At 41.2% G+C, this 25,660-nt stretch overlaps 1 protein-coding gene across 2 annotated transcripts in view; it reads left to right on the top strand.

The window, feature by feature from the left end:
• The window catches only part of Spats2 (spermatogenesis associated serine rich 2), a 70,134-nt gene that overhangs the window by 19,347 nt on the left and 25,127 nt on the right, over positions 1-25,660 (top strand). Inside the window, exons 2-8 of one of the 2 annotated variants that reach the window (XM_041642493.1) lie at positions 4,599-4,856; positions 10,852-10,931; positions 12,897-13,005; positions 14,654-14,703; positions 18,293-18,551; positions 19,957-20,136; positions 23,752-23,887. In XM_041642493.1, the coding sequence (XP_041498427.1) occupies positions 4,832-4,856; positions 10,852-10,931; positions 12,897-13,005; positions 14,654-14,703; positions 18,293-18,551; positions 19,957-20,136; positions 23,752-23,887 (839 nt within the window). In that variant the 5' untranslated portion in view covers positions 4,599-4,831. Of the gene's footprint in view, positions 1-4,598; positions 4,857-10,851; positions 10,932-11,908; positions 12,007-12,896; positions 13,006-14,653; positions 14,704-18,292; positions 18,552-19,956; positions 20,137-23,751; positions 23,888-25,660 lie in introns of those variants that run through there. The other variant, XM_041642494.1, reaches the window with a different exon arrangement.

Genomic DNA, 25,660 nt, shown 5'->3' with positions numbered 1-25,660 from the left:
TATATTTTCGTCTTTCAGAAAGAGACTTGGGTACTAGAGAGATGGCCCAGCAGTTAAGAACACTTGCTGCTTTTTCAAAGGACCTGAGTTCAGTTTCTGGGATCCACAGCAGGCTGCTTACACACTATGTGTAACTCCAGTTCCAAGGGATCTGACACCCTCACACAGCTACGCATGAGGGCAAAACACAGATAAATATAAAATAATAAATAAGCAAAAACAGAAATAACAACTAAGTGTGTATCTGTCTAACAAAGTATATATCTCTCCCAGCTGGAGAAGGAAAATACTCTCTGGGAATGTAAAAGTATCTTAACTCCATGTATCCCACCTGGATATACCATTCAGGGCAAATGGAGTAGGAAAAACTTGATTTTTTTCCCCCCAAGACCTTTCTACAACTGTTGCTGATCCAGTAAATGTAGACTGTCAGTTTTGTGAACTACAAACCTTGGAGCCAGACTTTTTCATATTTTAATTTTTTCCAAGAGTCTCATTCTGTGCCCTAAACTGGTTTTAAGCTGGAGATCTTTCTCCCTGAGCCCATTGAGTGATAGCATTACAGGCATGTTCTATCATCTTAATGCGTCTCTCTGTAATCTTATGTCTGATATTATTAGGAGCAGTTTTAAATTTTTAAAAAAATTTCTTTAATATGTATGAGTATTTTGCCTACATGTAAGTCTGAGAACCACGAGTGTACCTGGTACCTGAAGAAGGTGTCAGATTGTTTGGAACTGGACTTGTAGGTGATTATGAACCTCCATGTGGGTGCTAGGAATTGAACCTGGATTTTCTGGAAGAGCAACCAGTGCTCTTAACTGCTGAGCCAACTCTCAGCCCCAGGAGTAGGTTTTTTTGTTTTTGTTTTTTCTTTTTTTTTCATTTTTAAATTTTATTAAAAAACTTTTCTAACATATATCCCGACCAGTTTCCCCTCTCTCCCCTCTACTGAATTTTCCCACCTCACCTCCCTCCTCCCCCAGGAGTATTTTTTTTTTTGAGACAGGGTCTTGGTATGTAACACAGGCAGGCTCAGTTGAACTCATAACCCTTCCATCATCCGAATGCTGGTATTGTAGGCATGTATCACCATCCTGACTTTTTTTGGTTTTGTTTTGTTTTGTGAGAAAGGGTTCAGACTGGCCTCCAATTTAGAGAGATCTGCCTGCCTCTGCCTCTCAAGCGCTAGGATTAAAGGTGTGTACCACCACCGCCTGGCAGTTTTTAAATATTTTGAAAAGAATCTCATGTAACTGAGGCTAATCTTGATCTTCCAGGGTTTCTGTCTTTGCCTCCTTAGTGCTAGGATTATAGGTTTGTACCACCTTGGGCCCCTGGTTGTTTCTACTATTTTTTTCCTTCAGTGCTGGGGATCAAACTCAGACTCATTAGCATTCTGGCTAAGCACTTTATCATTGAGCTACAGCCTAGCCTTTGACGTTTCTTAAAATTTTGTATGTATGAGTATTTAACCTGCATGTCTGTGTATGTATCTTCTGCAAGCCTGGTGCCCAGGGAGATCAAAATGGGTGTGGCATCCCTGAGAAGGGAGATAGAGGTGTTGGGAGCGGCCATGTCGGGGAGTGCTGAGATTCAAACCTGGGGGGTCTCAAGCAACAGGTGCTCCTAACTGCTCAGCCGCCTGTCTCTCCAGCCCTAGAACCTGTTTGTTTGTTTTAAGGCAACTCTCTGTATAGCTCAGGTTGGCCTCTAGTTACTCAGGTTAAAGAGGTGTATTGCCATCCTCCGCAGTTTCTGACAGGTCTGAAGTTAATTTTATTGAACAACAGTAGAACTTTTGAACAAAGCAAAAGTTACTAGGTAGTTGTGGGGGCTCATTGTGAAAGCAGTGCTTACTTATTCCTAAGCTGGAAATGTGCATAGACAGCTGGCATGACTGTACGATCCTGTAGTGCCAACATTACCTACAAGTAGGCCGGAAGATTGGGAGTTCCAGGCCATCATGGACATAAAAAACAAAACGAAACTTTTTAAAGTAGGAACCTAAATATTTGCCCTGTGAGCAAGAGAGATCCCACCTTTTTCTGAATGAGAAGACTCTTCTTTGCCGTTAGTCCCAAAGCCCAGACTAATACTTAGATCAGCCACGTTGGTAGGATGTAGTGGTGCATGCTTTTAATCTCAGCACTGAGGAGACAAAAACAGGACAGTCCCTGAGTTCCAGGTCATCCAGAGCTACACAGTGATAAACTGTCTCAAACACCAACAACAATAGAAAAACAAACAAAACCACAACCTCATTATGGGTTAAATAGACGTTTTTAGTTTCTTTTGAAACAGGATTTTGCTGTGTATCCCAGGCAGGCCTTGGACGCCCAGCAGTCTTCTTGGTTCAGCCTCTGAGTACATTTTATAAACTATTCAATATAGTGATATAAAATCTCTTTAAACAGTTCGGTGGACGGAATAGTCTTGGATTGGGACTAGAGAGATGGCTTAGAGACCAGGCATTTGCTGCTCTTAAAGAGGGCCTGGCATTTTACAACCCTCTAGAACTCCAGGGGATCTGATGCTCTCTTCTGGCCTCAGCGTGCACTGCATCCATGTGTGTGGTACGCTTACACGCCCGCAAAACACTCATACACATAGCATAAAAATAAATCCTAAAAAATAGCCTTAAATATCTGTATTATTCACTATTTAAAGAATCATCATAAAGCAGGATATGTATTTTTATTCTTACTAAATTAATTATGATTATATTTTTCTTGGTATTTGCTAAAGCAAACCTTTGACTGTCTAGGAAAAAGTGAAGAAAGCTTAATTAAACTGCTGCTGAATAATTGAGAGAGTTTTAGTGACTTAGCAGATGAAAGCCACCCTCTTTCAGAATGTCTGGTTGGAAGTACACAGTGGAGAAAGCATGAGTTTCCGTAACTGCTGTCGTTCTTGCTGGTCTCTTCCAGTATTCCTTCTTCCATTTTGTTGGGGCCAGTTAGTTTCTGTCTGAAGCTGTTTTAGTTTTCCTACAGAAGTCAGACTTAATCGTAATTACAATCTGTGCTTTTAAGAATTCAAATTATTTATTTATTTATTTATTGTTTTTCTTTCTTTTTTTTTTTTTTGAGACAGGGTTTCTCTGTAGCTCTGTCTTGGAACTCGCTCTGTAGACCAGGCTGGCCTTGAACTCACAGAGATCCGCCTGTCTCTGCCTCCCTAGTGCTGGAATTAAAGGTGTACACCACCCTAAAATTTTATATGTATTGATGTTTTACCTGCCCTGTGCTTACAGGCAAGGTGTGGGGCCAGCTCTCCTGAAACCACAGATATTAACATGGCTTTAGGCAACAGTCCAGACCACAGATGTCCCAGTGAGCTTTGGTTGTAACATGGGCAGCAGTGTACTTTGAGCATTCTTAGCAGACTCTGAACTATCTGCTTATCAGTGACAACTGTTTCCTGATTGAAAATGGGGAACAAAATATTCATGTGTGCAGTTTTTCTTTGCAGGTCATTTGCATGGTGACAGTAATGATGGGATTCAATTGTATTTTTTAATAGAGTAGCTCCTGATCAATAAAAAATTTGAAGAAATAAAATAAGAAATAAAAAAGAATATACTTTTAAATGTATTTAATTAAAATATAATCATATCAACTGGGCAGTGGTAGCGCATGCCTTTAATCATAGCACTCGGGAGGCAGAGGCAAGCAGAGCTCCAGGCCAGCCTGGTCTATAGAACGATTTCCAGAACAGCCAAGTCTATGCAGAGAGGCCTTGTCTCAAAACTCTCGCCCCCAAAAGATTATTTCTTCCCTCTTCTCTCCAACTTCTCTCATGTTCTGCCTCCCTCCTATCAAATCCATGGTTTCTTTAGTTATTATTCTTACACATATGTGTGAAAAAAATGCATGATGCAATCTGTTGAGTACAGTTAGTGTTGCTTTTGTGTAATGTGTTTTGAGGGGTGAGCACTTGGGACTGGATCACTCACCCTAGGGCAGACTAGTTCTCCCTCTCTCAGCAGCTATTAACGGCCTGTATTTTCTCATCTAAGGATGGGGTCTGGAGAGATTACCCTCATCCACGGCCTGCCAGCTGGTGTCATTGTTAGGTTTTGTTAGGGCAACTATTTATAGTTGAGTATCATGGATGTAGCTTCCCTGTCATTTCTAGACACAGCCTTCAGCAGATTTCCTGCTTTTCTCTTTCCATTCCATCTTCCACAATGATCCCCAAGCCTTAAGTGTAGGGGCTGTGTTGTAGATGTATTGGTGTGGGCTGGGCACCCCGGTCAGTAGTTCTCTGCATTTGGATCAGTTGTGGCTTTCTATAATAATCTCGATGAAAAAGACACTTTCATGAGGGATTAGTGCTATGCTTATGTCTCTGTGCCATGTGGGCAGGCTAAAGTGTCAGGGATCAGTGAGTCCCAGAGAGAGGAGAGGGGGCCGAGAGAGAAAGCATACTTACCAACTAAGATGATCAGATTGTAAGGTTAAGTTTTTTTCAGAAAATGGTGCTTTTCATTAGCTAAAACTAGTTTTGCAGAAATTGAAAACACACATATGTCACTTACACAGTTTTTACTGATATTATTGAAATAGTAAATGTGTTTGTATTTTTCCTTCTAGATTCTGGAAGAAGACATGACTGTCTGCAATGATACATCCTGACAAGAAGTTAATACCAGAGAAGGAAAAGAAATCAACAGCTAGTGAACAGAATTTTAAACAACCAGGATTTTGCATTTGTTACTTCTAACTACAGACTTATATTGCCTACTTTTAAATTATCAGGATTCCCAGAATTTGGACAAGATATTTTCTTCTGTATTTTTTTTTTTTTTGACATTGAGAAAACTGCAATGTCTAGGAAACAAAGCCAGAAGGGTAAGATCACATATGTGCATAAATTGTTGGAATAGTTTTTGCCACCTGGGAAATGTGTGTAGTTAGTGGTAGAGAGCTTCCCGGCATGCACAGGACCCTGGGGTGGGGAATAAAGCTCACGCGCTTAGTGGCATGCATGAGGTCAGCCTGGATTTGATCCCCAAGAACTGCAGAACTTAAAACCAAAGCATGGTTGTAGACCAACAATGCTTACTTTCGTCTGTATGTTTTACAACTATTCCTTTAGTAAATATTCTGAATGGTTTTGCAAGGATTGTGTTAGGTTTTAGTTTTGTGTATAAGTCTGAGAATTGATCTTACTAGAACTTGGTTTTTTTTTTTTTTGTTTTTTTTTTGGAATTTCGAGACAGGGTTTCTCCATAGCTTTGGAACTAGTAGAACTTGTTTTTCTACTCAGACAGATTTATCCAATTGCAATAGATTTGTTAGCGAGCGGGACGTATCCTGATGGCGCACTTTTGTAGAGTGGCATTTGTTAGGGAGATGCAATAGAGGCTAGCTTCCTGCAGGATGCTTCATATTCCAAGGGACAGGAAATGGAGCAAGAGTGAACACTTCCAGGCTTTGTTTCCTTCTTTAGCTTTCTTTCCGTGTTAGCTACCCTGGCAGAATGGAAGATACAGACATGAAATATCAAAAGAGGTTATAGTGAGGGGAAGCAAAACAGAGGCTGTGTAGAACCCTTTCCAAGTGTGCTGGAATAGCAAGTGTAGCAGCAGCTGAGCCACTGCACAGGATTCATTCAGAGAGTGACCTTCTCTTGTTCATTTTCATTTTTAATATGGTCTTTAATTCAAAACAGAATTTCATAGATTGAGGTCTTCACAGATTCAATGTGGTGGAAATGCTTTTAATTTAGATTAGAAAGTTCAAAAACCTCAAAAGATAATAAGCCACGATTACTTATAGTTTTGAAAACTAATTTCATTGTAGTATTAGCAGAAGAGAAGATTATCTCTCGCATACTAAAGTTGGTGCTGTCTTCAGTTTTGAAGTTTGGGAGTATTCTAGGGATCAGCTAGCAGTTCTGTGACAGTGGCCTGCCTGCCTGCCTGCCTGCCTTTCTCTTCAGACAGGGCCTATGTAGCCTAGGCTGTCCTAGAACTCTCTTTCTGTAGACCAGGCTGGCCTCTAACTGAGAGATCTGCTTGACTCTGCCTCACTTGCGCCACTACCTGGCAACAACAGGCTTTCTTCCTTGCACTTATGTTTGTGCAGTAGGACCAGCTCCTACACTTTCCAGTGTCCGTGGGAAGAAAGAAGCAGCACCACTTACTTTTTTTTTTTTTGAGACAGGGTTTTTCTGTGTATCTCTGACTGTCCTGGAACTTGCTTTGTAGATCAGGCTGGGCTTGAGCTCACAGAGTTCTACCTGCTTCTGCTACCCAAGTGCTGGGATTAAAGGTGTGCACCACCATCACCCAGCCTTTCACTTTAAGCTTTAAATTATTCTTAAACTGTTAGAGAAAAAGGAAAGTCTAAGGCTCCTTCATAAGGAAAGAGCTAAGTTATAACCTCATTTGCCACTGTATTTGTTTTTGGCAACCTCCTGACCCATCTTTTAGGAACTACCATGTAGATACCTATAGTGAGGAGGCGAGCAGGCCTGCTTTTCATCCTGCCTGGCTTCCGCATGGCTAGCTTAGCCCCGGAAATAACAACACACAAACTGTATTCATTGAAACACTGCCTGGCCCATTAGTTCTATCCTCTTAATGGCTAACTCTCACATTTTGATTAACCCATTTCTATTAATGTGTGTAGCACCACGAGGGTGGCTTACCAGGAAGATTCTAACTTGCGTCCATCTCGGAGAGAGCTATGGCATCTGACTCACTTCCCTTCTTTCCAGCATTCTCTTCTGTCTACTCTGCCTATCTAAGCTGCTGTCCTATCAAAGGCCAAGGCAGTCTCTTTATTTGACCAATGAAAGTAACACATAGACAAAATACCCACCTTTACCTTTCTGCTTTGTCCCTTTATTCATAATATGTCCTCAGTCCCTTGCTCCTTTCCTTTCTACCCCTCCCTTCCACCTCTTCTTTCCCTCTTTCCTTCCTTCCTTTACTTCTATCTGTCCCTTCCCCCTTTCCTTTCTTCCACTTATTCTCCCTCCTTCCCTCCCCTTCCCTTCTTTCCTATTCCCCTCTTTCCTCCCTTCTTCTCTTTCTCCTCCTCCCCTCCCCTCCCCTCCTTCTTCCCTTCTATCAATCTTGTAATCCAGTGCTAGGTAGACAGAGATCCTCACTGTCCAGCCGACCTAGTCTAGTTGTAAGCCTAGACCGGTGGTGAGAGGTAATGTCTGAGAAATGGTCACTTTGATTGCCACATGCCAGCTGTGTTCAGTTCATGCAATAGCCACTTTTCCAAGAGCTTATATTTGCTCAAGCATTCATTTCAGCTTTAAAAATACTTGTATCTGTTTGTTTGCATATTTATTTATTTTGTGTGTGAGGACATGTGCATACACAGCTTCCTGTGGAGCTCAGAGGATAACTTGGTAGGAGTCGACTTTCTTCTTCTGTTTGAGTCCCAGGGATCCAACTCAGGTCATCAGGCTTGACAGTGAGGCCTTTACCTGTGTAATCATCTTGTGGGCTCTTGAGTTAACCTTTTAATTTTTAAAAGGACGTTGAATAAAAGAATAAAGATGACTAAAAGTAGTTGAGTTTCTAGACTTCCTTATCTCTAACTTTACCCTTTTAATTGGATCTTACCTTTTCTTGCCTTCCTTTGGCCCTGGTAAAATGTTAGCCATATTGTTCCTCATCTTGCTGTGCATCTGTGTATAACAGTGAGTAGCCAACAGCTGTGATCTGCCAAGGAGCTGTCAGAGTAATGGACCCTTAAGAAGTAGAGTATCCAGTGCGTAGCAGCAGCCGTGTTGTCTGACAACTCGGACTCCCCTTGATTCTCCAGGAGAACTAAGGGTGTTACTCTGGACAAGGGATAATACTGCAACTGACTTCCTCGTTTTTCCATCAGTGAAAAATTTAACAAGCTTCAGAATGGGAGTATAGCTCAGTGGTAGAGCTTTTACCTAGCGTGTAGGAAGCCTTGAGCTCATTGCCCAGAATTGCAGAATATGGGGAGGGATTCTCAGAGTTTATAATCCCAATTTCACCTTACTTTGTCAAGGAAATAATTTGTCATTGTCTGTATTCTTCGGACATGGTGTAAGCAGTCTAAATAATAGATGCAAATTTAGTAGCTTTCTGAGAACCTCTCAACTTACTTCATACCTGAGCAGATCTGTACACTTGAGTTTGCTGTAAGCAGTCTAGAGTTGGGGGTGGGCAGGGCTTTGATGATGAGAAATCTGTTAATCAAATTCCCTTCAGTACTTCAGAGAGCCTCTGTATATTTATAATGTTAGCTTTGGCTAACTTTTTGGGGTAGGGTCTAGGGTGGTGGGGCTTTTAGTAATCTCTACTCCATAAGTGCTGTTGTGGGAGTCCATTGCATGATTTATTATTATTATTATTATTATTGTTTATTTTGAGACAGGTTCTCACTGTGTAGCCCTGGCTGGCCTGGAACTCACTGTGTGAATCAAAATGGCTTCAAACTTAGAGCGATCCACTTACCTCTACCTCTCAAGCTCTGGATTAAAAATGTGCATTGCCAAGCCTGGCTGTTGTATGGTTTTAGTTATATGCAGTTTGATAAGCTAATTCTTAGTTGCTGTCGTATTAATATACTTTTTGTCTTTTTTTTTTTTTTTTAAAGACAAGTTCTCACTGTGTAGCCCTGTCTGGCCCAGAACTTGCTCTGTAGACCAGTCTGGTCTGGATCTCACAAAAATCTGCCTGCCTCTGCCTACAAAGTGCTGGAATCAAAGGTGTGCACTATCATTCCCGATCAGAGTCAGGGTCTTCTGTTGGTCTGTAGCTCACTGGAGGATAAATTGGCTGGCTGACCGCAAGCTCCAGGGATCTGCTTGTCTCTGCCTCCCGTGGGCTGAATTACAAACACAAACATGCTTGAATTTTTTTTTTTAAATTGGTTGGGAATTAGAGAGTTGGCTTAGTGGTTAAGAGCACTGACTGTTTTTCAGAGGACCCAGGTTCAAGTTCAGCATCCACATGGCAGCTCACAACTGTGTGACTCTAGTTGCAGGGAATCCAACACACTCTTCTGACTTCAGCGTTGAGCCACCTCCCTAGTCCCCTATCTCTTTAGGACCGGGGGCAGGGATGAGTACTACATTTATTAGCCAAGGGGTAGGGTACTAGGATCTTCTTAAATAAACATATACATATATGTGGTTTTGTTGTTGTTGTTTTCTTTTTAGGTTTTTTGAGACAGGGTTTCTGTGTAACAGCTAGCTGTCCTGGAACTAGCTCTGTAGACCAGGCTGGCCTCAAACTCACAGAGATCTTCTTGCCTCTGCCTCCCGAATGCTGGGATTAAAGCCACCATGCCCAGCAAGACCCTATTTTTTAACTATTCTAATTTTATTAATCTGAGTTTGTTCCCTTTCATTCCTCCTCCTTTCTTCCTTTCCTTCATTCACCCATCTAGTCATGAGATTACAGACATGCTTTACTACACCCAATTTGTTTTGTATGTTAGTTTTATGTTAATTGGCATGCTGGATAAATTCAAATAATATGGAGATTAATTTTGGGAGCTGAGTGGAGAGCTGCCATTTGTTGTCTCTGTAGTTTGTGTTTGCTGGTGTGTTGTGAGGGGAATAATTAAAAGGCTGGTAGGCATCCTTCTCTAATAGAAACTATAAGTTGCTGTTTTAATCCGACTGTCCCCTCTTCTAAAGGAGATCGGTGGTTTGAGTCTCTAACTGTAAGTAGATAGATGATTGATGTCTCTGTACCATCCCCCTGCTCATTGGTAGTTCTTCAGTGGAGCGAGGGAGCTCACTGCAGCATTCAGATGATATCATTTGACTGCTCTGTGCTCTCAGGAGGTCTGGACGATAGTGCTGTGCTGTCTAGGGTCTTCCTCTTTCTCAGCGCACATCTCTTCCAATTGATAAAGATAATTGAGAACTACCCATGTTCTGTACTCCTCTGGAAGACGTACACATGGTGAGTTTGTCTAAGTGCCTCCTGGTCCTTTTGTGTTAACAGAGGCTAGAGCTCAATGAATTCACAATTCATTGTAACTGGCAAACGTAATTTCTCTTAAATGACGTGGGTTGTATTCGTGTCGTCTTTCACACTTGGACGCATCTTACTTACCGTAACATAAAACTTGGATCTTTCATAGCAACCAGGAGTTATCTGAAAAGAAGATAAAAGTTAAACTCTAAACCAAACTTTATTATTATTATTATTATTATTATTATTATTATTATTATTATTATTATTTTGTATTTTCAAGACAGGGTTTCTCCGTAGCTTTTGGTTCCTGTTCTGGAACTAGCTCTTGTAGACCAGGCTGGCCTCGAACTCACAGAGATCCGCCTGCCTCTGCCTCCCAAGTGCTGGGATTAAAGGCGTGCGCCACCACCGCCCGGCTAAACCAAACTTTAATTAAAAGTTCTAGTAGCTACTTGCTGACCCCCAATTTTCCAAGACTCCATTTCTAGGGGATCCAGTGCTCCCTCTGGCATCTGCAGGTACCAGGCACATGTGGTGCACATGTATACATGCAGGCAAACACTCTCTGAGACAGAGTCTCACTATGTACCTCTAGTTATCCTGGAACTTATTGTACAGCCCAGGCTGGCCTTGAACTCACCAAAATCCACCTGCTTCTGCCTCCTAAATGCTGGGATTAAAAGTGTGTGCCTCCATACCTGGCAAAAATAAATAAATCTTTTAAAAAATAAAATTTGATTTTATGACTAACTCAAAATGTAGTTATATATGAGCTGTGTATATAATGGGATTTTCTAAGTCGTAACTAAACTATTAGTAATTACATGGGGGAAGGTAGCTATTCTTGATTTTTTTTGTCTTGGATGAATACAGCACATAGAGTATATCAGGTTTTTTTTATATTCTTTTAGATTCTTCAGGATTCATTTTTGATTTGCAGTCCAATACCGTATTTGCCCAGGGAGGAACTTTTGAGAACATGAAAGAGAAGGTAAGATTAATTACTATGGATATTAAATTTGAATACCATAGGAAAATTTGTTAATATAAGCAGTGACTATCACAAATGCATTATGAATATGAAATCTGCCCTGGTGTAGTGGCACATGCCTGTAATTCCAGGAGGCAGAGGCAGATGGATTTCTGTGAAGCCAGAAATCTAGTCTCCATAGTAAGTTCCAGGCCAGTCAGGGTTACATAGTGATATTGGTCTCAAAAAAAAATAAATAAATAAAAGGAAAAAAGAAAATGAGCTAGGTGGTGGTGGCGCCGTCAGAATTCTACTAGTTACACAGAAGACATGGCTTTTCATTGTTTTAGGTACTAGGACTCAACAGCAGACAAACATAAAACTGTGGTCTAGGATTGGGGCTCCAGTGAGTGTGTGCCTAGCATGGGAAACCTCTAGCACTGCAAAAACAAAAGCTAACCAACAAAAAAAGTTCTAATTACCCATTAACAGGAGAATGAATAAATTAGATATATTATACAATAGGAATGCTGTGTACAATGTGTGTGTTAAAATATATGAATAACAAACATGCTTATCAATATGAAGAAAATAATGTGTGGCAAAAAACTAAAAAAGATATGCCATGATGAAATAATACTTATATAAAATAGTATATATTATTTATGGAAATATACATATACTGCATGAAAATACAAATATATTAAAATTAAATCAAATTTTGGAATAGGAATTCCTGGTGAAACAGGATGTAGGAGATGTCCAGTGGACTTTATTTGCATTTGTTTTATTTTATTAAGCTGGATTATTGCTAGTGCATTATGTTTTATGCACCTAAAATAGCCTATACTAATTCAGACGATCTCTGTCAGTTATCTCTGTAACAAGTGTTCTGAATAGTACTGTATACAAATCTAAGTTGTTGGGCTGGAAAAATTTTGACTCAGTGGTGAGAGCACTTGCTGTGCAAGCATGAGGACTTGAATTTGGATCCACAGAACCCACACACAGACCTGCATGTAGCTGTGACCCCAGCACGATGGGAGGAATAGATAGGAGGACCCCTGGAGCCTGCTGGCTGCCAGCCGCACTCCAGGTGAGAGACTCTGCCTCAAGGGAATGAAGTGGAGAGTTATAGAATGGAAGAGCCAGTGCCCTCTGGCTTTTACAGTGTGCATGGGGACTTGTACTCACACACATATGTTCCTGTATATCAGACTCATACATGCATGACACACAGACATTTAAAAAACAAAAACCTAAGCTGTTAGGGTTAATGGTTCATTAAATTTTCTACTTAATCTATAGTTTGCTTACAGTGAAGAGCCACTGATGGTAAATTAATAGCTGGCACCTAAATGAAACTACATTTGTGTGACACCATATCTTAATTGCCTACTCTTTCTTGGCATATAATCTTGTGCATACCATCTAATTTTTTGTTTTTGTTTTTGTTTTTTTGAGACATGGAACTCACTAAGTAGACCAGACTGGCCTTGAACTTACAGAGATCTGCCAGGCTCCTGAGTGCAGGGAGTTAAGCCCATACTCAGCACCTTCTAACTTTAAAAATATAAATTAATATTATTATTTGTGTGTGGGAGAGAGTGTGTTGGTGTGTACATGCAGATGTATAAGGACCTTGTAGCTTGTGTGGCGGTGTCAGTTTTCTGCCTTCACCGTGGGTTCTAGAGACTGAGCTCAGATCCTCGGGTCACTGTAAATGCTTTTATTCACTGGCCATCTCAGTGGTACCCTTTTATTTCTATAAATGTTCTGCCTTTTTGAAATTTGAAATTAAGTTTTCGTGTGGCGTTATCATTTTTCTCTTTATTATTCCCAGTGTGATGGTTGTGTGTGTCCTTACTGACATTAAAGAGTGATAAAACTGCTGAAAGGAAAATGACGCTGTGTTCTCCCTGATACACTGCAGCTGGCCAGTGACCTACTCGTGTTAGAATTACACAGCTCTGTCATCTTTTCCAGATAAGCGCAGTGCGTGCAATAGTTCCTAATAGGAGCAACAATGAAATCATCCTGGTTTTGCAGCACTTTGATAATTGTGTGGACAAAACAGTTCAAGCATTCATGGAAGGTAATCCTATCTCAAGTTTAGACTTTTGGTACCTGAACCATAGCTCACAGTCTGCTGTGTACTGTGATATTTTGTTAATGTGAGATACTCTTTTCATTCCCAAGCTATAGAAAAACTATAGAAAAAGACAAACTAAGAAAACTCCTTTATTATTAAAAGTTTTATCTACTAGTGTTTAAGAAATCAGACCAAGTGTGGTGGCACATTGTTGCAATCCCAGTATTTGAGACATTGAGGCAACTATGACTTGAGGCCAGTCCTTGTTATATAGTGACTTCTAGGCCAGTCTCCCACTGTACAGTGAGACCCCATTTAAAAAAATTATGCCCCCCCCCTCCCCAAACGAACTCATGGTATAAGGGGCTTGAATGGAGCTGGATAAAGTAATTTAAGTGACTGTTACAAAGGAGTAACTCAGCAGCCAGGAACAGCTGACCAATTCAAGGACTCAGCATTTATTTTCAAACTCCATTATCATTTAGTTTGGTTCTGGCAGGTAACTCAAACATATGAGTTCAGTTTCCTTTTTTTTTTAAATATTTATTTATTTATTATGTATACTATATCCTGTCTGTGTGTTTGTCTGCAGGCCAGAAGAGGGCACCAGACCTCATTACAGATGGTTGTGAGCCACTATGTGGTTGCCAGGAATTGAACTCAGGACCTTGGGAAGAGAAGGCAATGCTCTTAACCACTTGTAGTAATAAAAGCGGCGGGCCTGCGTCCCCGGCACCTGGCTGCCCACATGACTAGCTCTAGTTTATGCCCTGAAATAATTACACCGAAACTGTATTCTTTTAAACACTGCTTGGCCCATTTCTATCTAGCCTCTTCTAGTCTAGCTCTCGCACCTGGACTAGCCCATTTCTAATAATCTGCTGTAGCCCACGAGCTGGCTTACCAGGAATGATCTTAACCTGCGTCTGCCTGGAGTGGGAGAATCATGGCGACTCCCTGACTCAGCTTCTTTCTCCCAGCCTTCTGTTCTGTTTACTCCTCCCACCTATGTTTTAACCTATGAGAGCCAAGCAGTTTCTTTATTGCTTAACCAATGAAATCAACAGATTGATATATGACACTCCCACATCAACCACTGAGCCATCTCTCCAGCCCGAGTTCAGTTTCCTTATGTTCTCTATATTAGATAGAAAACAATAATCTTGTTCAACTTCTTGAATTTATAGAGTTAAGTGCTTTTAAAATTCTTTCTGTATAACCTTACTTGAAGCTGTTTTGCCTTCAAGAAGAGTGGTGTCAGGTCAGGACTCCCCACTGCCCTTTCCTGGATTTGTGAATACAGGAGAAACAAGTCAAAGTCTACAGAGTTTTTCCTCCGTCATCATGTTTTCTTTATATTAGGGTTTGAGTCTGATGTAGGGTGCAGCTCTTCCCAAACACCACAGTCAAGATGGTCTGTAACATGGAGGGGGAAGACAGCATTCTTAGGGGAAGACTAGTCATCCTTGTGCTCAGACAAAGATATATAGAGAATCTTAAATGGCCAGGAGACCGCAGTAGGCCAGTGTAGCAGAAACATGACATGATTACTTCACTACTCTATCCAGCAATTATGAAACAGACTGACTCCTCCTTTACCGTGTGTGTGGCACAAGAGGAAATATATCTATCTCTCTGATTTCTTTTTCAGGCAGTGCCAGTGAAGTACTCAAGGAATGGATAGTAACAGGCAAGAAAAAGGTACAGATGAGTTATATGTAAGAGCATGATATTTATATTGTTTTGTTTCCTTATAAATTAGTCTTTAGGGGCTGGCAAGATGGCTTAGCAGGTAATAGCAGCCTACTACTCCGGCAGAGGAACTGGGTGCAGTTCCTGGCTCCACATAGCAGCTTACTATTTGTAACTCAAGGGGCAGAAGGTCTGGACCTCTTTAGACCTCCACAGGCATTAGGTGCACATATGTATAGGAGGACAAAGAACCCCACATAATTTTTAAAAAGAAAAAAGGCTTTAAAGAGTATTAGAGCTTCTTTGGAGGCTCCAGTAGAGGAGCATTGTGGGTGGAGGCGGGACACCTGTCTATCTACCCTGGTGATCACTGACGTCAGATTTCACAGCCAACTCCATACATCTCATAATATTTGAAAGAAAATGTTTCCATATGTTTGCCATCTGTTTACCATCTCAACAATGCCGTTTTGACATTGCGACACTGCTGTATTCCAGAGTTTGCCCCCTGTGGTTGGAGGCAGAAAGTATTAAATTTGCAGGTACAGTTGCTGGGGTTGCTCTAGACAAGAGGAGAAGCAAGCAAGCATGTCAGAAATACAGTGCCTCCAGGAAAGGCAACTGGCTTCCAGTCAGATTTGTTTCATAGACTAAACAGTTCATTTTCAGGTCAGACAACTGTGTCATGTTTCTAGTAGTAGTGGTTTTGACTTAAAGCCAAATGAGAGCTTTAGCTTCTTTAAAAACTTTATCCTTGTATCTGTATTTATTGTTTGTATGTTTGCATATATATGAGCTCACGGAGGCCAGAGGGTAGCTTTGTGGAGTGTGTTCTCTCCTTTCACCTCTAAGTGCTTTCTGTGGGTGGAACTCAAGTTGCCAGGTTTGATTGGCATGCTCACCTGCTGCCCATCTTACTAGCCCATATTTTGTTCCTTCAGGCTGCTTGCCTTCCTGGGACATCTGATGTTACATGTTAAAGAATAGAAAGCATTTGGGCTTCAGAGTCAGTCAGAACTGGGTTTCTGTCCTGTTCTGCCTCATCTGGTCTTGTGAGCTGCGGGTATTGTCTGACTTTAGTTTGCTCATCTATGAAGTAGAAGTATATAGATGTGATGGCTCTTACCAGTGGTCCCCACACTTAGGAGGATCGGGAGTTCAAGGCCATTCCCTGTCTGGGGGGGAAAAAGCCACAACAAAATTAAAATAATACTAAATACTAATACATACATATTCTCATTATAATGCCTAATACATTAGTTCTTAATCCCTTTACTTATATCCTTCTAAGACCCAAATTGCTTCCCTCCCGTGGTACACTAGCTGGGTTCTGAATTCTTCCCAAGGCTCTGTAACCCAGGAGTGCTGCCTTTAAAGAATGCTTAAGTGCCGATTTGAATTAAGTACCAACTCTTTTAGGAGCATTTTCCTTTAAGTTAGTGTTGTGTTCTGAAATGCTTTTTTTTTAAATTTCATTATTGTGTTGTGTGTGTGTGTAGGTGTATTCCTGCCATGGTGCAGAGAACAGCTTGGGGGAGTTGGGTTTCTCTTTCCAGCGTGGATTCCAGGGATTGGATTCAGGTGGTCAGGCTGTGTGAAAGATACTTTACTCACTGACAAGTCTTGCCAGCCCTGAAATGATTTCTTGACCAAGCCAGGTTTGGCTTTATTAACCTTTGTGAATTTTTTTCCCAGAGTCATGTTATGCTGTTCAGGTCCTCATGAAGCTTTCTGGGCCTGCTGCTCTTCATACTGTCTCACTGGCTTCACCCAGCATACATAGCTTTGAGTGCCCAAAACACCAGTGTCACGATTTATTGACCTCAAAACATAAATTATTAACAACACAAGCCATGTGCATAGTGTGTGTGTGTGTGTGTGTGTGTGTGCATGTGTGTGTGTGCGTGTGTGTGTGCGTGTGTGTGACATGAACTGGTGGAAGAAAATAGATGAATAGTCTGATACTCTCCAGTGCTTGAATCTGTAACACAACCCTTAAATTAGCCTAATAAGACATGAGTGTGTGCTGCTAATTACACATGTGTAATAACATGGGAGAAAGTAAGATAGAGGAGGAAACTGAATGCCAAGTTCAGGAGTTATTCTGCTGGACAAGGTCATCAGAAGGCCTGGCATGAGAACTGACTGGTTTACTCATCTAGTCTTAGGAGTAGAAACGCTCGATGTTGCCAGCATAGCTATCTGTTGCTAAAACAAAGATTTTTTTATTTACATGTTTTCGATTTCCAAGGTATAAATGTACCCTGTAATAGTTTTACCCTACCTCTTTTCCCCAGCCATTTGGTGCCCACTTTTCCACCAGGCAGACAGAATTATTAGTTTATTTATTTATTCATTAATTCATTTTTTGTTGTTTTTGGCATTGGAGATCAAACTTAGGGCCTTGTGCATGCTAGGCAAGTGCTTTACCACTGAGCTACAACCCCAATCTTATGTAGCTTCCAAGATACTTTATTCACATAAACAGTTGCAAATATGTATTTTCTTCTTCGCACATTCCATGTAATGGAGCCTGGAATGTCTCAGTCCCCTACTGACATACATTTGCATGATTTCTCTGTCCTCATTAATATAGCAGTGCTGCGATGAATAATCCTGTATACACTGACAGTGCTGGCCAGGATAGATTGCTGTTGTTAGAACTGCCGGTTGAAAGGTGTGTGCGTTTGTAGCTTTCAAAAGCACTACTAGGTTTCCACTCACCCTGATATTTATGAAAATGCCTGGCTATTTCCAGAGCAGTCCTAGCTGTCTGCAGAGTGGACCTTTGCTAATGTAGTAGTTGAAAGCCACACTGCAGCACAGGTTTCATTATTTGTCAGTTATTGTACTGAGGTATGCTTCATTAAATTACTTATAGATTATATTTTCTCTATTATTATTGTGGTTATTGTGGTTATTTAGAGCTCTGTTTATATTTCACTTTAAAAATATGTTACATTTTTTGCTGTTGCCTTTTACTTTTTTTTTTTTTTTTTAAATTTATTTATTTATTTATTATGTATACAATATTCTGTCTGTATGCCTGAAGGCCAGAAGAGGGCGCCAGACCTCTTTACAGATGGTTGTGAGCCACCATGTGGTTGCTGGGAATTGAACTCAGGACCTTTGGAAGAGCAGGCAATGCTCTTAACCACTGAGCCATCTCTCCAGCCCCGCCTTTTACTTTTTATAACTTCATTTTGCTTAAAGATAGGTTTTGCAGCGGATGGAGAGATGGCTCAGTGGTTAAGAGCACTTATAATGCTCTTCCAGAGGTCCTGGGTTCAATTCCCAGTACCCACATGGCAGCTAACAACTGTCATACCATTGCACATAAAATAAAAAGAAATAAAAATATGTTTTGCTATGAAAAGTATTTTATTTCAAGAGTTCATTCAAAATGCAGTTTTACATAGTAAAGTATTGTTTTTGTCATTAGTTCAACATAAACAAAATTGCTTCAGTTTTTAGAAGAATGTGTACAAAGTTGATAACACTGACTTCTTTTGTAGCTGGAATTAGTTACCTCTGAGTTGTATTGGAGGATCTGCTTTTTCCTTTCTTTTTTTTTTTTTCGAATCTTTGATAACCTTAGAACAAAAAGAAGAAAAGCAAACCAAAGCCTGCATCAGAAGCAAATAACAGTGTCCCAGACTCCAGTAAGTCAGTACCCATTAAAGAGGAACAACCTGCATCTTCAGAGAAAGGTGGCATCAATGGTTACCATGTTAACGGTGCCATCAATGATGCTGAGTCTGTGGACTCACTCAGTGAAGGGTTGGAGACACTTTCTATAGATGCCAGAGAATTGGAAGATCCTGAGTTTGCCACACCAGATACACTGGATAGAACTGGTGAGTTTTTGTTTTTATAAAGATTTTGGGAAGTTAATTTGTGCAAAAAAAAAAAAATAGGACGGTGAAGGGGTCTACTGGTTGAGACACTTATTATTACATTAAATATAATTGGTCACTGGGCCGTGGTGGCGCACACCTTTAATCCCAGCACTTGGCAGACAGATCTCTGTGAGTTCAAAGCCACCCTAGGCTACACAAGATCCAAAAACAGATTCAGGTGATGGTGGCTCACACCTTTAATCCCAGTACTAGGGAGGTGGAGACGAGTGTGATAATGGCTGGGCAGAAAGAGGAATATAAAGGGGAAGAGACAGGAACTCAGTGGAGTGTGGAGTCTGAGGATTCATGGAGACAGGCTCTCACCCTTTCAGTCTACAGAATTGATAGAGGTAAAAGGTCGCTCAAGTGACTGGCTGCTTTGCTTTTCTGATCTTCAAATTGAACTCCAATATTTGTCTCTGACTTTTTATTGTTCGTGCTGCATTCATTTATCTTGTAATAATGATTTTGTAAATGCTTCTCTTTGAAAAATAACTTGTTTGGAAACCAGGCATAGTGGCTCACGCCTTTAATCCAAGCCCTTGAGAGGCAGAGGCAGGCAGATTTCTGGGAGTTTGAGACCAGCCTGGTCTCATACAGAGAGTTCCAGTGGTACATAGAGAAACCCTGTTCCCTCCCAACAACAACAAAGAGCGAAAAGAACAGAAAAAGTAATGTTTTTGTTTTGGAGGGAGTCTGGAGTGCTGGGCCAGTGGTTAAGAGCACTGGTTGCTCTTGCGTAGGGCCCAGTTTGATCCCCAGTTCCCACACTGTGTCTCACAGCCATCGATAACTCCAGTACCAGCGGATCTGACACCCTCTTCTGGCTTCCGGGGCATTGCTTACATGTGTTACACAGATACACATGCAGGCAAAGAAAAAAACATATACACAAAATAATAAAACAAATGTAACATAATTACATTTTAAAAGGTATTTGTTTATTAATCTTGTTCCCTCTGCTTTAGTGTACCTGGGTTCTTAAAGGTGATGTTAATGTAAAAATTTTGTTCTGCTTTTTTGCTGTTTTTTTTATTGGCTAATTCACACACATACATATTTTTTTAAAGATGCAGAGAAAAAAATACTGTACCTGGCTGCAAACAAACCAAACCGACGAGAACCAGTGGATTCTAGTTCATTGTGTACAAGCGCTCTCTTCATTTCCAGTTCTGCCCTTTCTTTACTCCCTAAAGCTTTTAAATTATTTTTTTTCCTCTGAGACGTTATGAAACTTTTTTCTTCATTGTAGCTTATGGAAGCCAATAGCCTTTTTAATAGGCATGACTTTGTCTAGCACTTTTTATCTGCTTTCTTTCTATACTGAATACAACTTAGATAATTCCCCCTCTTTCTTGCACAGGATCTGTGCTGGAGAATGGTGTCTCTGACTTTGAGCCCAAATCTTTGACTCCGCACTCTGTTCCGAATGCCCAGCAGTCCCGGAATGCTGCCAAATCTCTCTCAAGAGCCACCACAGGAGCCCAGGTTTCAAATCTGGGAATGGAGAATGTTCTGTCGTCTTCTACCAATAAAAAGCTAGGTAAATCCAAGGCCCACTTGGGAGAGAAAAAAAAAAAGCAGCTGTTTTGACCAAAGAGAACAGTGTGACTGTTGCTCCTGTGGCTGAAGTTCCAGGGGGCCTCAGGAGACCATTTCTGCCTGTGCTGTAATCCCTGCATGTTACAGTGTCTTGATATAGGAGCATAGCAGCAGGGACCTTTTTGTGAGTTGTGGCCAAATCCTACTGCCAGGATGACCTAGCTAACACTGCCCTGTTCCCTCTGCGTCACTGCAGATGCCTATGCTGTTTCCTTCGTGTTTATTCTGGTTGAATCAACGTGTGAAAGCCTGTGTCTGACAGGACACTCACTGCTCTCTCCAGCTCTGTGCTCTTCCTGAAGTCCAGCAGACGGATGCTCTAACAGGAGCATGTCCTCTGAAATACTTGGTATTGGTTGGTGGTGGTAGTTCTTTACTTTTTTTTTTTTTTTTTTTTTTTTTTTTTTGGTTTTTCGAGGCAGGGTTTCTCTGTGGCTTTGGAGCCTGTCCTGGAATTAGCTCTTGTAGACCAGGCTAGCCTCGAACTCACAGAGATCTGCCTGTCTCTGCCTCCCGAGTGCTGGGATTAAAGGTGTGTGCCACCACTGCCCGGCCCAGTTCTTTCTTAAAATACGACTATTATAATCATTTACTTTTGCTTAGAACATACCTGTAATCCTGGTGCTCGGGAGCCTGAGGAAGGAAGACCACAGCTTCTAGGCTAGCCTGGGCTAAAGCAGTTGACCTCATCTCAACAACAGATAATACTTAGCACTAACTAGTAATAACTCTTGCTGAGCATGCATGCATGTGTGTATTTTGAAGCAGGGTCCCACTGTGTAGCTCTGGTCTTGCCTGGAATTCTCTCTGTAGATCAGGCTTACTTCAGATTTACAGAAATCTGCTTGCCTCTACCTCCTGAGAGCTGGGATCAAAGATATTCATCACCCCATCCAACAAGTCCTGTTTTTCTAAACTTATAATAATCATTTAAATGAACAGTCAGTTATTAAACAGACATATTAGTCCGTCTGTATGTATGTATGTAACGATCCTCTCAAGTGAACAATGAGATAGAAATATAGAGGGCTGTCATAAGTTGTAGCTATTTTTAAAAATATTTTTCCATAAGAGCTACATTTTAAAATTTTTATATTTATTTATTTATTTATTACATTATTTATTTATTTGTTTTCAAGACAGGGTTTCACTGTATAATGGTCCTGGCTGTTCTATAACTTGCTTGTAGGCCAGGCTGGCCTTGAACACACAGAAATCTGCCTGTCTCTGTCTCCTAAGTGCTGGGATTAAAAGTTGTGTGCCACCACCACCACCACCCAGTTGTGTGCCACCACCACCACCCCACCAACACTCACTTGTTTATTCGTTTATTTATTTATTTGTGTGTGTGTGTCTGTGATTTCCTGCCTGCCTACCATATACTCCAAGAAAAACTTTTTTTTTTTTTTTGATTTTTCGAGACAGGGTTTCTCCGTAGCTTTTGGTTCCTGTCCTGGAACTAGCTCTTGTAGACCAGGCTGGCCTCGAACTCACAGAGATCCGCCTGCCTCTGCCTCCCGAGTGCTGGGATTAAAGGCGTGCGCCACCATCGCCCGGCCCAAGAAAAACTTTTGGGAGTCAATTTTGTTTCTCTTTCATAGCATCTCGGGGTCAAATTCAGATTGTCAGGCTTGACAGTGTGGGCCTTTGCCCTCTGAGCCTTTTTGCTAGCTCATGACCTACATTTGGTCAGCACTTCCTTTTCATTTTGGTAGTAGCCCCCAGCTTGCTGCCAAATGGCCAGGGTGAGAATATCCAACCAAGCAAAAATAAAAGTATGCACAGGGATTAAAAACTTAGATAAATTCTAAAGGAAATCAAATTGGAAGGAGGAAAATTTTGTATTGAAAAATGAACTGGATTCTGATGTGGGATTCCCCTCTGTATGTTGTGATTACCATTAATGAATAAAGAAATTGCTTTGGACCTATAGCAGGGCAGAATTTAGCTAGGCGGGGAAAACTAAATACTGGAAGAAAGAAGGAGGAGTCAGAGAAAAGCCATGGAACTGCTGCCAGAGACAGACACGCTAAAACTTTGCTTGTGGGCCATGACCTCGTAGTGATGCAAGATTAATGGAGAAGGGTTAAATTAAGATGTAAGAGTTAGCAAATAAGAAGCTAGAACTAGAGGGCTGGAGAGATGGCTCAGAGGTTAAGAGCATTGCCTGCTCTTCCAAAGGTTCTGAGTTCAATTCCCAGTAACCACATGGTGGCTCACAACCATCTGTAATAAGGTCTGGTGCCCTCTTCTAGTCAGCGGGCATACACACAGACAGAATATTGTATACATAATAGATAAATAAATATTTTTAAAAAAAGCTAGAGCTAATGGGGCAAGCATTGATTTAAATAATATAGTTCCTGGTGATTATTTCGGGGCTGAGCTGCTGAGCAGCCAGGAAGCAACAAGTGGCTCCCTGTAACAGGATTCACTGGCAAAGGCTTTAGTTCCAACTGCTCTAGAGACTGAGGAGTTTATGTTTAGCCTGGATAGTATACTAAGAGTCCATCAAAAAATTGATGCAATTGGAAATGTGGCTACTGGGGAGATGGCTTAGTCAGCAGAGTGTCTGCTGTGCAAGAATGAGGACCTGAGTGTGGAGCCCAGCATAGAAAAGCCAGGCGTGGTCAGGTGCATGAAAAGCCCTGTGCTGTGGAGACAGAAGAGTCTCTGGGCCAACCAGCCTTCCCTGTTGGTGAGCCCTAGGTCCCAGTGAGAGATTCTCTCTCAAAAAGCAAGGTAGGGGGCTAGAGAGATGGCTCAGCAGTTAAGTTGCTTTAGCAGAGGATCAGGGTTCAGTTTCCAGAACCCACATGACCCACATTATAGCTCACACATGGTAAACACATTTTTTTTCATAGCTTCCATCCCACTGTTTATTATAAGTTGGGTAAGCACATATATATGCAGGCTGAAAACTCATACATAAAATAAAAAAGTAAATCTTAAAACATAAAAATAAAAAAGGTGGGTGACTCCTGAGAAATGAAACTCGTGGTTAATCTCTGGCACATACCCCTGCATGCACATACATGTAAAATTAAAAGTGTGTGTAGGCCCATATTGTACACATACATACACAACTATTGATAGTTGCTGTCTAATCCCAGCTCTCAGGAGGAAGAAGTGGGAGGATCATGTCAAGTTCAAGGCTGACCTGGTATACACATGAATTCCAGTGTCAACCATGATTACAGAGACTTGATCTTAGAAAACAGAAATGAGAGACAGGGAAAACAAGAATGCGCATCTTTGTTGGGTAGTGGTGGCGCATGCCTTTAATCTCAGCACTCAGGAAGCAGAAGCAGGCAGATCTCTGAGTTCGGGGCCAGCCTGGTCTATAGAGCGAGTTCCAGGACAGGCCCCCAAAGCCACACAGAGAAACCTTGTCTTGAAAAAAACAAAAACAATAAAACAAAAAAAAAAAGAGTTTCTTTTGTTGGAATTGGAAAAGGTGGTAGTCCATATGATGATGTTTGACTTAACACATTCAGATCCAACTTTTAATTTGCATGTTTCTTTTTAAAGTAATGGCTTGTTTTTTCCCTCCAAGGTTCTAACATTGAGAAATCTGTGAAAGACCTCCAGCGCTGCACCGTGTCTCTTGCGCGGTACCGAGTCGTAGTTAAAGAAGAGATGGATGCATCCATCAAGAAAATGAAGCAAGCGTTTGCTGAGTTGCAGAGCTGGTAAGAGGAGTTGCACTTACACATCATTAGCACGGTGTTCATTTATAAATATGGCCAGCCATTCATGAGCTTCTTTAATTCCCTTCTAGCTACGTGAGGGGATAGCCTAAAAATCCTAACTTTCTGCTTTGTTCAGTTTCTTTTGGCCATAGTATGGGATTGAGTGGTAGAACTCACAGTGCTCTAGAAATGGGCTTAATGGGAATCATTTTCTTGGAAGAGGGAAATAATTATAGAGTAGGGCCAGTCTGTTGAGCCAACAATATGATAAATGACATACTGCTAGATTAAAACTGTAAAGTAGAAAGCCAGGTATGTTTAGCCACCCTGTAATCATAGCACTTGGGAGGCTGAGGCAAGAGGATCACCAGTTTTCAAGCCAGCCTGGCTACAAGCATGACCTTATTTTGAAACAAAAACCAGAACGCATAAGGTAGAGAATATCTGTTTTTTGAATTTTTCATCTTTCTTCTCTCTCTTACCCTAATAATCTCTTCAGTGCCCTATTAACCCTTTATTTACTTTTGGTCTTGTGTTTTACCAGTTGTGTTCTGTACTCATTTCTTAAAATGTGCCAGTTTGTATTCTGTTGGGAAAAGAAGCAGGTTTGGTAAAGATTTGAAAATACTTATGCATGGATGGAGGTCAGAGAGTTGGTGGTCTCTTCCACCTTAGCAAAACTGGTCTCCTGTTTGCCCCTGCAATATACCTGCAGCTGTTCCAGGAGCCTCCAGGAATTGTCTTGTCTCTGCCATGTTACCATAGCAACACTGGGATTATAGAAAGCTGCTACCATGTGCCTGACTTTGTCTGGACTACTCCCTGAGCCATCTCTCAAGTCTTGAGAATAGTTCATGTGTGTGTGTGGAGGGAGAGTGTGGTGCACACATGTGACTGTGTGGACCCATGGGTATGCATGTGCTCCAGTGTCCAGAACAGGGCACTGTGTCATCCTCTGTGACTCTCACTGTTCTGCGAGTTTTCATTTTCTACTAGGTGTCTGGGCAGCCAGCTCTCAGCATTCACCTTCTTCAGTCCTGCACCTAAATGCAGTTACACACATGTTCAGCCATGCTGAGTCTCTTGTGTGGGTGCTGAGATTCAAACTCAGGTCCCAGTGTTGCAGAGAAAGCACTCTTGCCCATTGATCCATCTTCCCAGACTCCAGAAAACACTTCTTAAAAAATGTTTAACCCTGAACCACAGTGTTCCCTGATATTTATTTATTTATTTATTTATTTGATTTTTCAGGACAGGGTTTCTCTGTGTGGCTTTGGAGCCTGTCCTGGAACTTACTCTGTAGACCAGCCTGGCCAGAACTCAAAGAGATCCACCTGCCTCTGCCTCCCGAGTGCTGGGATTAAAGATGTGCACCACCACTGGTGCTTTCTGAATTCTAATCTGCATTGTGAACTAAAAGGGGACGTGTTTGATCATGGAATCTTCCTTGAGGAGAAATTTATGCTGTTATATTAAAGCCATTTTAATTAGATATTAAGGTATTATGTGTTTAAACTTAGCTCTTTTCTGAGCAATTGCATTTTTTTATTTATATATTTTTGATTTTTTTTAAATATTTATTTATTTATTTATTATGTATACAATATTCTGTCTGTGTGTATGTCTGCAGGCCAGAAGAGGGCACCAGACCTCATTACAGATGGTTGTGAGCCACCATGTGGTTGCTGGGAATTGAACTCAGGACCTTTGGAAGAGCAGGCAATGCTCTTAACCACTGAGCCATCTCACAGCCCCCATTGATTTTTTTTATTT

The sequence above is a fragment of the Microtus oregoni genome, unplaced genomic scaffold, assembly GCF_018167655.1.
Source record: "Microtus oregoni isolate MIOR12 unplaced genomic scaffold, Mior012 000077F_ref0000221, whole genome shotgun sequence".
Lineage (NCBI taxonomy): Eukaryota > Metazoa > Chordata > Mammalia > Rodentia > Cricetidae > Microtus > Microtus oregoni.
This window is presented reverse-complemented; position numbering and strand designations above follow the sequence as displayed.